General features: G+C 48.1%; 1 protein-coding gene across 1 annotated transcript in view; it reads left to right on the forward strand.

The window, feature by feature from the left end:
* LOC115796327 (protein NLRC3-like) overlaps positions 1–12,561 on the forward strand; it is a 28,283-nt gene extending 15,722 nt beyond the window's left edge. The window contains exons 6-9 of the mRNA XM_030752673.1: positions 871–1,044; positions 2,126–2,299; positions 11,804–11,850; positions 12,026–12,561. Coding sequence (XP_030608533.1) covers positions 871–1,044; positions 2,126–2,299; positions 11,804–11,850; positions 12,026–12,561 — 931 coding nt within the window. The remainder of the gene's footprint in view (positions 1–870; positions 1,045–2,125; positions 2,300–11,803; positions 11,851–12,025) is intronic.
* Positions 12,562–12,910: the final 349 nt, after the last annotated feature.

The raw sequence follows: 12,910 nt of genomic DNA on the forward strand, positions 1-12,910 counted from the left end.
CTCCAAATCACAACAAACAGTCACCTTAGCTGCTTTATATTGTAAGGTAAAGACCTTACAATAATTACAGAGAAAACTCAACAGTCAAAACCATTCCCTAATTAATAATAAATAATGATTAAATGCAGAGTCAGTTATAAACAAAGTAAAAAGAGGTTAATAAAAAGAAATACTCAGTGCATCAAAATCTGGATCAAACAGATCAGGCATGATTTACTGGTGGACCTACAGTAATATTATTTAGACCCACTGACAGTGATTTTAAGGGATTTTTACTGGAAAACATGTTGAGGTTCATGCTTTATATTTTCAGACAATGTCCATTTTAAAATGTCACTTGAAATTATTGAATCAATGTCTTTCAACATGTGAACATAGGTCAACATGATAAAATGTAGCCAGAATATAATCAGACTGTCTGCAGCTGTTTATTAAAAGTAAATTTTTGAGTTTTAGTGTTAAAGTCTCTTCAGCCTCATCATCACTCAAATATTCACATTATCTCCAAGATCCAACTGTGACAGACATTATCTGGCAGCGTGAGAGATTTCAACACCACAAATGAGTAATCGGTGTATGTTTTTAGATTTCCATCCATCCCATCCATCCATTCGCTTCCACTCATCCTGTTCAGGGTTGCGGGGGGGCTGGAGCCTATCCCAGCTGTCATAGGGCGAGAGGCAGGGTACACCCTGAACAAGTCACCAGCCTGTTGCAGGGTCAACACAGAGAACCAAACAACCTTTCACACTCACATTCACACCTGTTTTCAGATTTATCAGTTATATTTTAACTCCTGACTGCATCAGCTATGCATGCTAACACCATTGTTTTTTTGTTGTTGTTGTCTTTGTGTTCTTTATTTTTCAGACTGAGTGGCTGTTTCCTCTCAGACAGAAGCTGTGAAGCTCTGTCCTCAGTTCTCAGCTCCCAGTCCTCTAGTCTGAGAGAGCTGGACCTGAGTAACAATAACCTGCAGGATTCAGGCGTGAAGCTTCTGTCTGCTGAACTGAAGAGTCCACACTGTACACTGGAAACTCTCAGGTCAGGCTTTAGGCTTTTCCACTGAGAATTTTTTTTTTAAACTCTGAAGTCATATCAAATATTTTTGATCAAATTATGTAATTAGCCAATTCAATTTTTTAGCTAAAAATTTTTAACTTATTTATTGCTGCGTAATAGAATTTTTCATTATTTCTAAGTCACAGCAAACTTCCACATTTCTGCTGTGTTTAAAATAAGGCAATATGTGTTCCAGCCAGTCCAGAAAAAAAATTAAATATTGTCAAATCTAGGAACTTCTAACTGCACCATGAATACACTTCAATGCGAGTGTTTTTGTTTTTGTCTTTGCATTCTTTATTTTTCAGACTGAGTGTCTGTAACCTCTCAGAGAGAAGCTGTGAAGTTCTGTCCTCAGTTCTCAGCTCCCAGTCCTCTAGTCTGAGAGAGTTGGACCTGAGTGACAATGACCTGCAGGATTCAGGCATGAAGCTTCTGTCTGCTGGAGTGGAGAGTCCACACTGCACGCTAGAAAGTCTCTGGTCAGGCTTTAGGCTTTTCCACTGAGAATTTTTTAGAATCTGTATTAGTTTTTAATGCAATCATATAACATTTAAAGAACTGTCAGTTACCTTTTATTTATCTTTGGGTGGATTATTAGGCTCTAAATAAAGATTTTCCTAACGCTGCAGGGAATCTTGGAGTCCTTTTTGATCATGTTATGTTCATTAATGTACACATTAATTAAATATAACACCGTTTTCCTTCCTGTGCTCAATATTAATAAATTAAAAACATCCTGTGGTGTTGAAAAACAAATTTACATATTTGTTACTTCTAGGCTGGATTATTCTAATTCATTGGTATCAAGTTATTCTAAAAGCTCTCAAAAAGCCTTCAGTTGACTTAAAATATTTCTCTGTTATTAGCTTCTGCTCATCTGCTACATTACAGTACTGAGCAACTTTAAACAACTTTTAGCACGTATCTTCACTTTCAAAAGTTTAACTGAATTGAATGGGTGGGCTGAATGATGGTAATTGTATCTAAAAACAAAAATGAAAATGAAGACAAACTGTCACTGAAATATTCACAGATGGATTGTTGTTTTGTGTGTCTGCAGTCTGTCACACTGTCTGATCACAGAAGATGGCTGTACTTCTCTGGCTTCAGCTCTGAGCTCCAACCCATCCCATCTTAGAGTGCTAGACCTGAGCTCCAATTATCTAGGAGACTCAGGAATAAAGTTGCTGTTGGCCGGACTGAAGGATCCACGCTGGAGACTGGACACTCTCAGGTATAAAGAGAATGTCTGACAGTGGAGGAAGAGCTGGAAACATTTTCTGTGTCCTTCACTCACTTCCTGTTTGTTTCATGCAGATGTGGCATGAGCAATCACACATGCAGGAACACTTTCAGGAACAGAAATACTAGTCTAGCTGAATAATAAAGACATTAATGTAGGCAGTCTCCAAGGAGAACCTTTCCAGGAACAACAATAATAGCTACCTGCTGCTCACCATTTTTACACCATTTGGTTTGATCTCTGTATGTTTAATGGTGCAGTCATCATACTTTGATGATCTTAGCATATGTATGTATGTTTAGTATGTTCCCCATTTCCTCCTATATGAATGGATCAATCTTGATAAAACTGCATAAACACTGTATAGGGCAGGAGTGTCCAAACCTTTTTCATGGAGGGCCAAATTTGACAATGAGAAAGTGCCAGAGGGCTAACAGTCCCTGATGACATTATTTTAAAGAATAAAAGTTGCATCTAAGTATTGTTATTTAATACTTTGATTTCCATGCAGCAAACAAACATGAAGTAACCAAATGTAACGTGTAACATTAGAGGAACGCATCAGAGCATAAAAACTCTGAATTCTCTGAACAGAAACTCTGTAAAATACGACTCATTGTTCTGATAACAGAGCAAATGGCACTGATGGAAGGGCATGCAGGTACACAGGGCAGGTCTGGCTCCAGAGCAGTGGTAGATGTGTGCAAATTGTAACATCACAAGTAGTTCTTGTATAAGTGCAGAACAGAGAAACTCTGCACACCAATATGTGAGCCAAACAAGCTGAATATATTATTTGCAAATGTTTGGATCTTTTGCAAAGAAAATATTCAGCTTGTTTGGCTCCAAATGTTCAGCTCACGGCGGCGTGGTGGTTAATACTGCTGCCTCACAGCTTACAGATTACAGCTATCAACTGGCCTGGGAAAACCTCAGTGTTCCCCTGAATGAGCTGGAGGAGATAGCTGGGAAAAGGGATGCTTGGGCCTCTCAGCTTAGGCTGCCTCCGCCATGACCAAGTCCAGGATAAGTGGCAGAAAGGATGGATGGATGGATTTTCAAAAAGTGACAAAACCATCACCTGAATATTCACATTGCTGCAGATTAACACATGGTGGTTAGCACTGCTGCCTCACAGCTTGAAGAATAGCTAGAAGGCCTGGGTTACGTTCCACCTTGGCCTGGGCCTTTCTGTGTGGAATGTGCATGTTCTCCCCGTGTCTGCATGGGTTTCCTCCAGGTACTCCGGTTTCCTCCCACAGTCCAAAGACATGCAATAACTGTTGTTAGATTAATTGGTCACTCTAAATTGCCTATAGGTGTGAAAGTGAGTATGAATGGTTGTCTGTCTCTATGTGTTAACCCTGCAACAGGCTGGTGACCTGTACAGGGTGTGCCTCTCGCCCTATGTCAGCTGGGATAGGCTCGAGCCCCCCGCGACCCTGAGCAGGAAAAGCAGAAGAGGGTGGATGGATGGATGTTCAGATCTTGGATCTTATTCAGCTTATTTAGCCAAAAAAAAGTGAAAATATAATGTCTCTGCTTATATTGGTAAGTAGACTGTAGTCAGGATATATGCTCTTGGCCACTCCCACCGCAGGTGCAACCACTTCTCTGACGATCCACCCCCAACTACTGCTATAAACGAAGGAATAGTAAAAAGTGTAAAGGGTGGGCAGTCACACTGAACAACACTTTAGGAGAAAGTATTAAAAGTTATCAATTTTAATCTGGACAGGACACACAATACCATTAGCTATTTAACCATTAGCAATTACCCAATAGCCACATTTGTTGTCTTTAACCCTATAACACCGGGTGATTGTCACCGATGCACCTGTGACCTGCCGTGAACAAATGCATTTTGAATTACTGTAATTACGCAACCGTTTGTCCTATCAGAATAATTCAAACTTAGCACACACCTTGCCCCTCCCTCCTCCTCCGGTTAGCATTCGTGCAATGCTGAGCGCCAAACAGCTGCTACACACTTCTGCTCTGACCCGAAGCATCAGACAGATAATGATGTTGTTTGGCGCAAAATTAACACATATAGTGCTGCTGAGAACACATGGCTACTGGTTTCCTTAAAAACCGCATTTAGGCTTCACGCCCACTGAAAATGCTGGCCTTTTCAGAGCATCCAGGCATAACACATAGCCTACACTCATGAGACATGAAATATGTGATTTTGTCCAGCTGTGTCCATGCCATGGTCCTGGGCCCTTTGCCGAGCATTTTGTTCTTTTAGTTTCTGTTTTCATTGAAATTCTTCTATGTTTCTGGAGTCCTGCATTTCTGGCTCGCCTACCACAGAGCTAGCCATGACACTTTTTCTCTCTCACCAACCTGCTGCACTCTTCATCTCCTCTTCTCTCTCTTTGTGAAGAGAAAGCATTCAGCATGTCAATTTTTGTCCAGGTCTCTAATTACTAATGTGATGATCAGGTTTTTAACTCCTGTTATTTTTCAACTTACTTTATACATTGACTCAAACACAGCACAGAGGAAGAATAATTGTTTCCCACAGGTCAGTAAATCTGCATTAAAATGAATGCTAACCGCAGAGCTTAAGAGTGGAGAATGTTTATTAGAGAGTTTGCACAGCTGGGTAAATGAAGGAGTTTAAAGGGCACATATCATGCTTTTAAATCCTTCCTTGTCATATGTAAATCATGCACTTGTGGTCTATATAAATTAGAACTGCAATGCTTTGGTCTGAAGTCCTCATTATTGTAGCTCCACAGACCCCTCTTTTACTCCTCTTTTGACACCTGTCTTATGCTACGTTTCCACCTCTGGGGTGCCAGTGCTCGTGCCAGTGCTGGTGCTGGATTCAATGAACCCGCAAAATGCTTAAGAAGGGGCCTGCATTTCCACCGCACTTTGTGAACTGCTCCTTTACATATGAGTGTGGGCAGGTCCGCGTCTGGACACGGAAGCCCAAGGGCACAAACGTGAGAGAACACGCTCTCCTTTCTTGTGTAACACATGTTACAGTCCAAACAAACTACTGCAGCAACTGTGTGCAACAGAGAGGTAAACACATACATCGTTTACGAGCAAGACGACAAGTACGCACTTTGCATCCTTTTATCTGTGATATGAACTGATACAAAGCAGCAAGTTCAGCCTTAGAGCCCAACCTAATTCACAGCTGTGAAAATCACTTCACTTTTCTCATGCAATACACATGTAATATGGTAGAAAACGTGATGTTGAGATGGCAGAGTCACACCCTTCTGCCGCTTTCGTCACGCATTCTTGTTTCCAGACCAGCTAGCTTGTGGGGCCCGAGTTGAACCCGTTTTCCGGCCGAGTACCAAGCGCGTTTGGGGTCGAAAAACTGCTGAATGGTTCAAATACTATTTATTTTATTTAAATACTATTTATTTATTTATTTATTTTACTATTTATTTAATATTTAATACTAATTAGCTACCAGCAGAGAAAGTTTTTATTCACAACATGAATGAAGTAAACAAGGTCTCAACATAGTTAAGGAGTTAGCTAGCGCCAGCATCAAGAACGTCACTGAATCCCAAGACAAAAACGGCAAAAACAAAGTCAAATAATGTTATTCAAAACATGCAGTACAGTTAAATCCTCAAGGAGCTAAAAGCTAGCACACAGCACTAGCAGAAAGCAGAAGGCACAGTGCTACAACTATCGAAACAATGGCCAGGATGTCATATCAACACACAAAATTCATGTCTAAAATAAAGTTTGTTGCCATTTTCGCGTTATTTGGAGCTTACAGCTTTGCTGTGTCCATGGTTTCTGTAGAGAGAAGAAACTGACCCCTCAATCAGATGAAGTCCTTCAGCAAATCCCTCTTGACACTGGTGGAGGTTGCTGAAGCACTCGAAGTGAAGTGCTTCACGCAAACACGGAGGACTTTCCTATGTGCAACTTCAGCATAACTGAACAGGACTACTAAATTTCTGCAAGGAAAAAAAAGAGGATTCACGAAATTGGTTCATGCCCTTGTTTAGCACTTCCACAGCAAATATTGTGACATAACAGAAAAGAAGACGTAACAGGGAATAGAGAAAACTGAACAGACTAAAAATTATGAACCAAAAAGAATATAAAGATATCTACACAGCACTAGGAGAGAATAAATTTAAATTTCCAGCACTCCTAGACACTCAAAGTACACACAAAAAATGTGTTTAAGGGCTAAAAAAAATTAGATTTTGCATGATATGTCCCCTTTAAGAGAACTGTGTGTAAATGGAGACTTATGGCCATATGGTAAATACTGGGGGGGGGACGACCTTAAATGAGAAACTGCTGAACTTACTCTTTCATTCAATACAGTGGTGTACTGACAGATCCAGGATCAGCCCAAATGTCATGTCCTGGGCCGTTGGCCCAGCGTTTTGTGTTAGTTTATTTCCTAGTGTTGTGATATGTCTGCGTCTCTGTCCTGAGTCTGTGCCTGTTCCCCGTGTTTAGTCAGTATGTTCCTTGGTTTGTCACTTCCTGTTTATTTTGACAGTCTGGTTTTTCTGTGCTTTGTGTTCAGCTTTGCTTCCCCTGTGTAATTAGTTTCATTTGCCTCACCTGTTGTTCCCTGCTGTTTCCTCTTGCCCTGATTACCCAGTGTGTACTTAAGCCCTCAGTTTTGTTTTGTTCTCTGTTGCGTCGTTGATGTTTTGTGCCCGCATGTTCCTGTGTTCCCTGTGCCTGCCCTTCGTCTCCCTGTGCCTCCCTTCCAAGGTTTTTGTATTTGTGTTTCCCCCGTTGAAATAAATCCCCTTTTTAGTTATGTTTGCTTCTGGAGTCCTTCATGTGAGTCCTTCCTCGTCCGTTTCCTCCCCGGCCATGACAGAACGACGCGACCATTACAAAACCCCCTCCGGCTCCAATTTTTTCGACGGCACTCGTCTAGCGCTGGGGGGCCCGGCGTCTTTGAACAGTCCCCGTCATCGTCACTCACCTGCCTCCCCTTTCGCTGATCCCTCCCTTCCTCGGCAGCCGCGGAGGAGAGGGAGTTCCCGGCAGCAACGGCGGAAGGCACCCCGAGACCCGAGCGGTATAACGCCGCGGACCGCTTCACCACTTTACACCCAATCCTCCGTTTCCGTGAGTAACACTGGCTTCAACGCTACTATGCCTGCGGACAATTATTCCCGTCACCCCCCTGCCTTTCCCCTCCCTGAGGTGGCAAAGCAGACCATTATCTGTTGGGTGGATTCACTGGTTATGGACCTTCTGGCTGACCCATGTGAGCAGGAACAGCAACAGCTCACGGCCCAGCTGCAAGGGCTAGTCGATGATTACCCTTGGTTATTTGGCTCTCTGCATGGGTTAGTGCAGGATTTCTTAACCTCCACCCTTCACCTACAGCAGTCCCCAGTGTCAGCTCATTCTCAGTCCCCAGTGTCAGCGCATTCTCAGTGCCCGGTGTCAGCTGTGTCTCAGTCTCCCCAGTCAGCTGTGCCTCAGGCTGCTTCCACGCAGTCAGCTCCTCTCCCTAGCTCGCAGTCAGTCTCCTCGCAGTCAGTCTCCTCGCAGTCAGTCTCCTCGCAGTCAGTCTCCTCGCAGTCAGTCTCCCCTAGCTCGCAGTTAGCTCTAACGCCCTTAGCTCCTGCTCTCTCTAGCTCGCAGTCTGCTCTTTCTGTCTCCCGGCCTGCTTCCACGCGGCCAGTTTTGACGTACTCAGGCCCCTCTAGCCTTCAGTCGGTTTCCCTAATGTCTGTTCACCCTAGCACTCTGTCAGTTCCTCCAGTGTCAGTTCCTCCAGTGTCAGCTCCTCCTCAGTCGCAGTGTTCCCAGTCAGCTGTAGCTCCAGCTCCTCCTCAGTCGCAGTGTTCCCAGTCAGCTGTAGCTCCAGCTCCTCCTCAGTCGCAGTGTTCCCAGTCAGCTGTAGCTCCAGCTCCTCCTCAGTCGCAGTGTTCCCAGTCAGCTGTAGCTCCAGCTCCTCCTCAGTCGCAGTGTTCCCAGTCAGCTGTAGCTCCAGCTCCCTCTGCTCACCCTGCTCCCGCTCCCTTGGCTCCAGCTCCCCCTGCACCCGTACCTGTTCCGCGGGTGGGGGCAGCCACGGACGGGCGGACCTCTGCACCCGTACCTGTTCCGCGGGTGGGGGCAGCCACGGACGGGCTGACCTCTGCACCCGTTCCTGTTCCGCGGGTGGGGGCAGCCACGGACGGGCTGACCTCTGCACCCGTTCCTGTTCCGCGGGTGGGGGCAGCCACGGACGGGCTGACCTCTGCACCCGGTCCTGTTCCGCGGGTGGGGGCAGCCACGGACGGGCTGACCTCTGCACCCGTTCCTGTTCCGCGGGTGGGGGCAACCAGGTCCAAGCCTTCGCATCGGTTTTCTGTGTTAGCTGCAGCAGCAGGGTCTCAGTCAGCTCTAGCTCCAGTCGCTCTCCCTCGCCTTCAGTCAGCTCCAGTAACTCTTCCTCGGTCCCCAGTGTCAGCTGTTTCAGTGCCCTCTCAGTCAGTTCCCTCAGCCCCTGTCTTAGTTCCTTCGGTTTTGGTCCCAGTTCCCTCAGCTCCTGCTCCTTCTGTAGCTCCAGTAGTGTCAGCTCCCTCTCAGGCCCCAGTGTCAGCTAGCTCTCGGTCTGTTTCCACGCAGCCAGATCTCCCTAGCTCTCGGTCTGTTTCCACGCAGCCAGATCTCCCTAGCTCTCGGTCTGTTTCCACGCAGCCAGATCTCCCTAGCTCTCGGTCTGTTTCCACGCAGCCAGATCTCCCTAGCTCTCGGTCTGTTTCCACGCAGCCAGATCTCCCTAGCTCTCGGTCTGTTTCCACGCAGCCAGATCTCCCTAGCTCTCGGTCTGTTTCCACGCAGCCAGATCTCCCTAGCTCTCGGTCTGTTTCCACGCAGCCAGATCTCCCTAGCTCTCGGTCTGTTTCCACGCAGCCAGATCTCCCTAGCTCTCGGTCTGTTTCCACGCAGCCAGATCTCCCTAGCTCTCGGTCTGTTTCCACGCAGCCAGATCTCCCTAGCTCTCGGTCTGTTCCACGCAGCAGATCTCCTAGCTCCGGCCTGTTTCCACGCAGCCAGATCTCCCTAGCTCCCGGCCTGTTTCCACGCAGCCAGATCTCCCTAGCTCCCGGCCTGTTTCCACGCAGCCAAATCTCCCTAGCTCCCGGCCTGTTTCCACGCAGCCAGATCTCCCTAGCTCCCGGCCTGTTTCCACGCAGCCAGATCTCCCTAGCTCCCGGCCTGCTTCCACGCAGCCAGATCTCCCTAGCTCCCGGCCTGCTTCCACGCAGCCAGATCTCCCTAGCTCCCGGCCTGCTTCCACGCAGCCAGATCTCCCTAGCTCCCGGCCTGCTTCCACGCAGCCAGATCTCCCTAGCTCCCGGCCTGCTTCCACGCAGCCAGATCTCCCTAGCTCCCGGCCTGCTTCCACGCAGCCAGATCTCCCTAGCTCCCGGCCTGCTTCCACGCAGCCAGATCTCCCTAGCTCCCGGCCTGCTTCCACGCAGCCAGTCGTCTCCCGGCCTGCTTCCACGCAGCCAGTCGTCTCCCGGCCTGCTTCCACGCAGCCAGTCGTCTCCCGGCCTGCTTCCACGCAGCCAGTCGTCTCCCGGCCTGCTTCCACGCAGCCAGTCGTCTCCCGGCCTGCTTCCACGCAGTCCCCTGCACCTCGGCTATTCCCCGAGCAGCCCCTGCTGCTCAATAAAGCAGCAGTGTGCCCTGTTCCGCGGTCCCAGCCTACGCATCCGGTGCCTCACTATGTAGGCCCCGCTCAGTCCGAGCCGATGGGGGTCTCCGCTCAGTCCGAGCCGATGGGGGTCTCCGCTCAGTCCGAGCCGATGGGGGTCTCCGCTCAGTCCGAGCGCTCCGCGCCAGAGGGTCCCGCTCAGTCCGAGCCGATGGGGGTCTCCGCTCAGTCCGAGCCAGGGGGTCCCGCTCAGTCCGAGCGCTCTGCGCCAGAGGGTCCCGCTCAGTCCGAGCCGATGGGGGTCTCCGCTCAGTCCGAGCGCTCCGCGCACGAGGGTTCCGCTCAGTCCGAGCCGATGGGGGTCTCCGCTCAGTCCGAGCGCTCCGAGCCAGGGGGTCCCGCTCAGTCCGAGCCGGTGGGGGTCTCTGCTCAGTCCGAGCGCTCCACGTCACCCGAGGGTTCCCCACCAGAGCCCGGGGTCGCCCTTCTCCGCCGCCGCCGCTGGAAGCACGGTCAGCCTCCGGTGCCTGCTCCCCGCCGCCGCCGCCGCTGGGAGCGCGGTCGGCCTCCAGTGACTCCTCCTCCTCGTCGCCGCCGCCGCTGGGAGCGCGGTCGGCCTCCAGTGACTCCTCCTCGTCGTCGCCGCCGCCGCTGGGAGCGCGGTCGGCCTCCAGTGACTCCCCCTCGTCGTCGCCGCCGCCGCTGGGAGCGCGGTCGGCCTCCAGTGATTCCTTCTCGTCCTCGTCGCCGCCGCCGCTGGGAGCGCGGTCGGCCTCCAGTGATTCCTTCTCGTCCTCGTCGCCGCCGCCGCTGGGAGCGCGGTCGGCCTCCCTCGTTGGGATTTTGCTTTGTGGCCCCTTGGCCTCTGCGGCCTCCTGAACTGTGTGTTTTTTGTTTTTGGATTTCCCACTGACTCCCCTGAACTGTGGACTGTTTTTTCCCCTGCTGTTTTTGTTTTGTCATAGCTCCTGGACTGTTCCTTGTTTCGACCCCCTGTTTTGGACTGTCTCCGGCCTTGTGCCGTCGCCTTTTGTTCTGGTCCTGTGTTTTTGTTTTCTTCCTGTACGGGTTTGATTTGTTTTGTTCGCGCCCTGTGATTTCTGTTTTGCTCCCTGTCTTTGTTTTTGTTTCAGGCCCTCCCTCCTGGTCCCCCGCCTCCCGCCCTTGTCTGGTTTTGTTTTCTGGTTTTGGCCGTCGGGAGCCGGCCTTTGAGGGGGGGGTACTGTCATGTCCTGGGCCGTTGGCCCAGCGTTTTGTGTTAGTTTATTTCCTAGTGTTGTGATATGTCTGCGTCTCTGTCCTGAGTCTGTGCCTGTTCCCCGTGTTTAGTCAGTATGTTCCTTGGTTTGTCACTTCCTGTTTATTTTGACAGTCTGGTTTTTCTGTGCTTTGTGTTCAGCTTTGCTTCCCCTGTGTAATTAGTTTCATTTGCCTCACCTGTTGTTCCCTGCTGTTTCCTCTTGCCCTGATTACCCAGTGTGTACTTAAGCCCTCAGTTTTGTTTTGTTCTCTGTTGCGTCGTTGATGTTTTGTGCCCGCATGTTCCTGTGTTCCCTGTGCCTGCCCTTCGTCTCCCTGTGCCTCCCTTCCAAGGTTTTTGTATTTGTGTTTCCCCCGTTGAAATAAATCCCCTTTTTAGTTATGTTTGCTTCTGGAGTCCTTCGTGTGAGTCCTTCCTCGTCCGTTTCCTCCCCGGCCATGACACCAAATCATCAGCAGTTTCATCCACTTATTGATTGAAGTGTACGTGTGAAAATGTTGGACTGTTCCTTTATCAGTGTCTAACAGTATGTGTATGAAAATGATGTAATGTCCATGAGAAAGAGACTGTGCTGCTCTGACCCCCCCCCCCCCCCCCCTCCTTTCAGGGTGGAGCCTGCTGGAGTCCAGTGGCTGAGTCCAGGTCTGAGGAAGTGTAAGTGTGTTTTTAATGTGATTCATGAAAACAAAGCAGCACACATTCAGCCATCTTCAAACTGTCACATCACTCATTCACATCTCTGATATCAGGAGTCATCATCAAAGTGTCAATCAATGAACAGATGATGGATCAATAACTGCAGCTGGATTGTGTTTGTTCTCTCCATCAGATTCCTGTCAACTCACAGTCGACACAAACACAGTGAACAGAAACCTCAAACTGTCTGACAACAACCTGAAGGTGACACGTGTGGAGGAGGTTCAGTCATATCCAGATCATCCAGACAGATTTGATGTTTGGCCTCAGCTGCTGTGTAGAGATGGTCTGACTGGTCGCTGTTACTGGGAGGTCGAGTGGAGAGGAAAGGTTTATATATCAGTGAGTTACAGAAGAATCAGCAGGAAAGGAGGTGGTGGTAATGACTGTGTGTTTGGACGGAATGATCAGTCCTGGAGTCTGATCTGCTATGATGGTTGTCCTTCTTCTGTCTTGCACAATAACAGAGGAACATACCTCTTCTCCTCCTCCTTCTCCTCTGTCTCTAACAGAGTAGCAGTGTATGTGGACTGTCCTGCTGGCACTCTGTCCTTCTACAGAGTTTCCTCTGACACTCTGATCCACCTCCACACTTTCAACACCACATTCACTGAACCTCTTTATCCTGGGTTTACACTCTGGTCTGCTTCCTCAGTGTTTGTGTGCTAAGTTTAGTCTAAATAGAGAGGGATAACAGACACAACCTGTCAAAAAGGCATCATAATTTATATTTTATATCATAAACCATATTTCACATTTCATGATAATTCACATTTATATCATTATGAATATTTGATAATATATGTAAGAGTCAGAAATAAACTGTGTTGTAAAATAGTTCATAAATATGCTGCCACTTTATGCCAAAATGTCAGCTTTTTTATTAAATGCCAGAATGCATGTATTGCTTCGAACTGCTTCTAAATTCAGATAAAACTAAAGTTCGTGTGCTCAGCCCCACAAACCTTAGAAAAATGGTATCTAAACAGATACTTACTCTGGATGGCATTACCTTGGC

Source organism: Archocentrus centrarchus, chromosome 17, assembly GCF_007364275.1.
Source record: "Archocentrus centrarchus isolate MPI-CPG fArcCen1 chromosome 17, fArcCen1, whole genome shotgun sequence".
In the NCBI taxonomy this organism is placed as follows: Eukaryota; Metazoa; Chordata; class Actinopteri; order Cichliformes; family Cichlidae; genus Archocentrus; species Archocentrus centrarchus.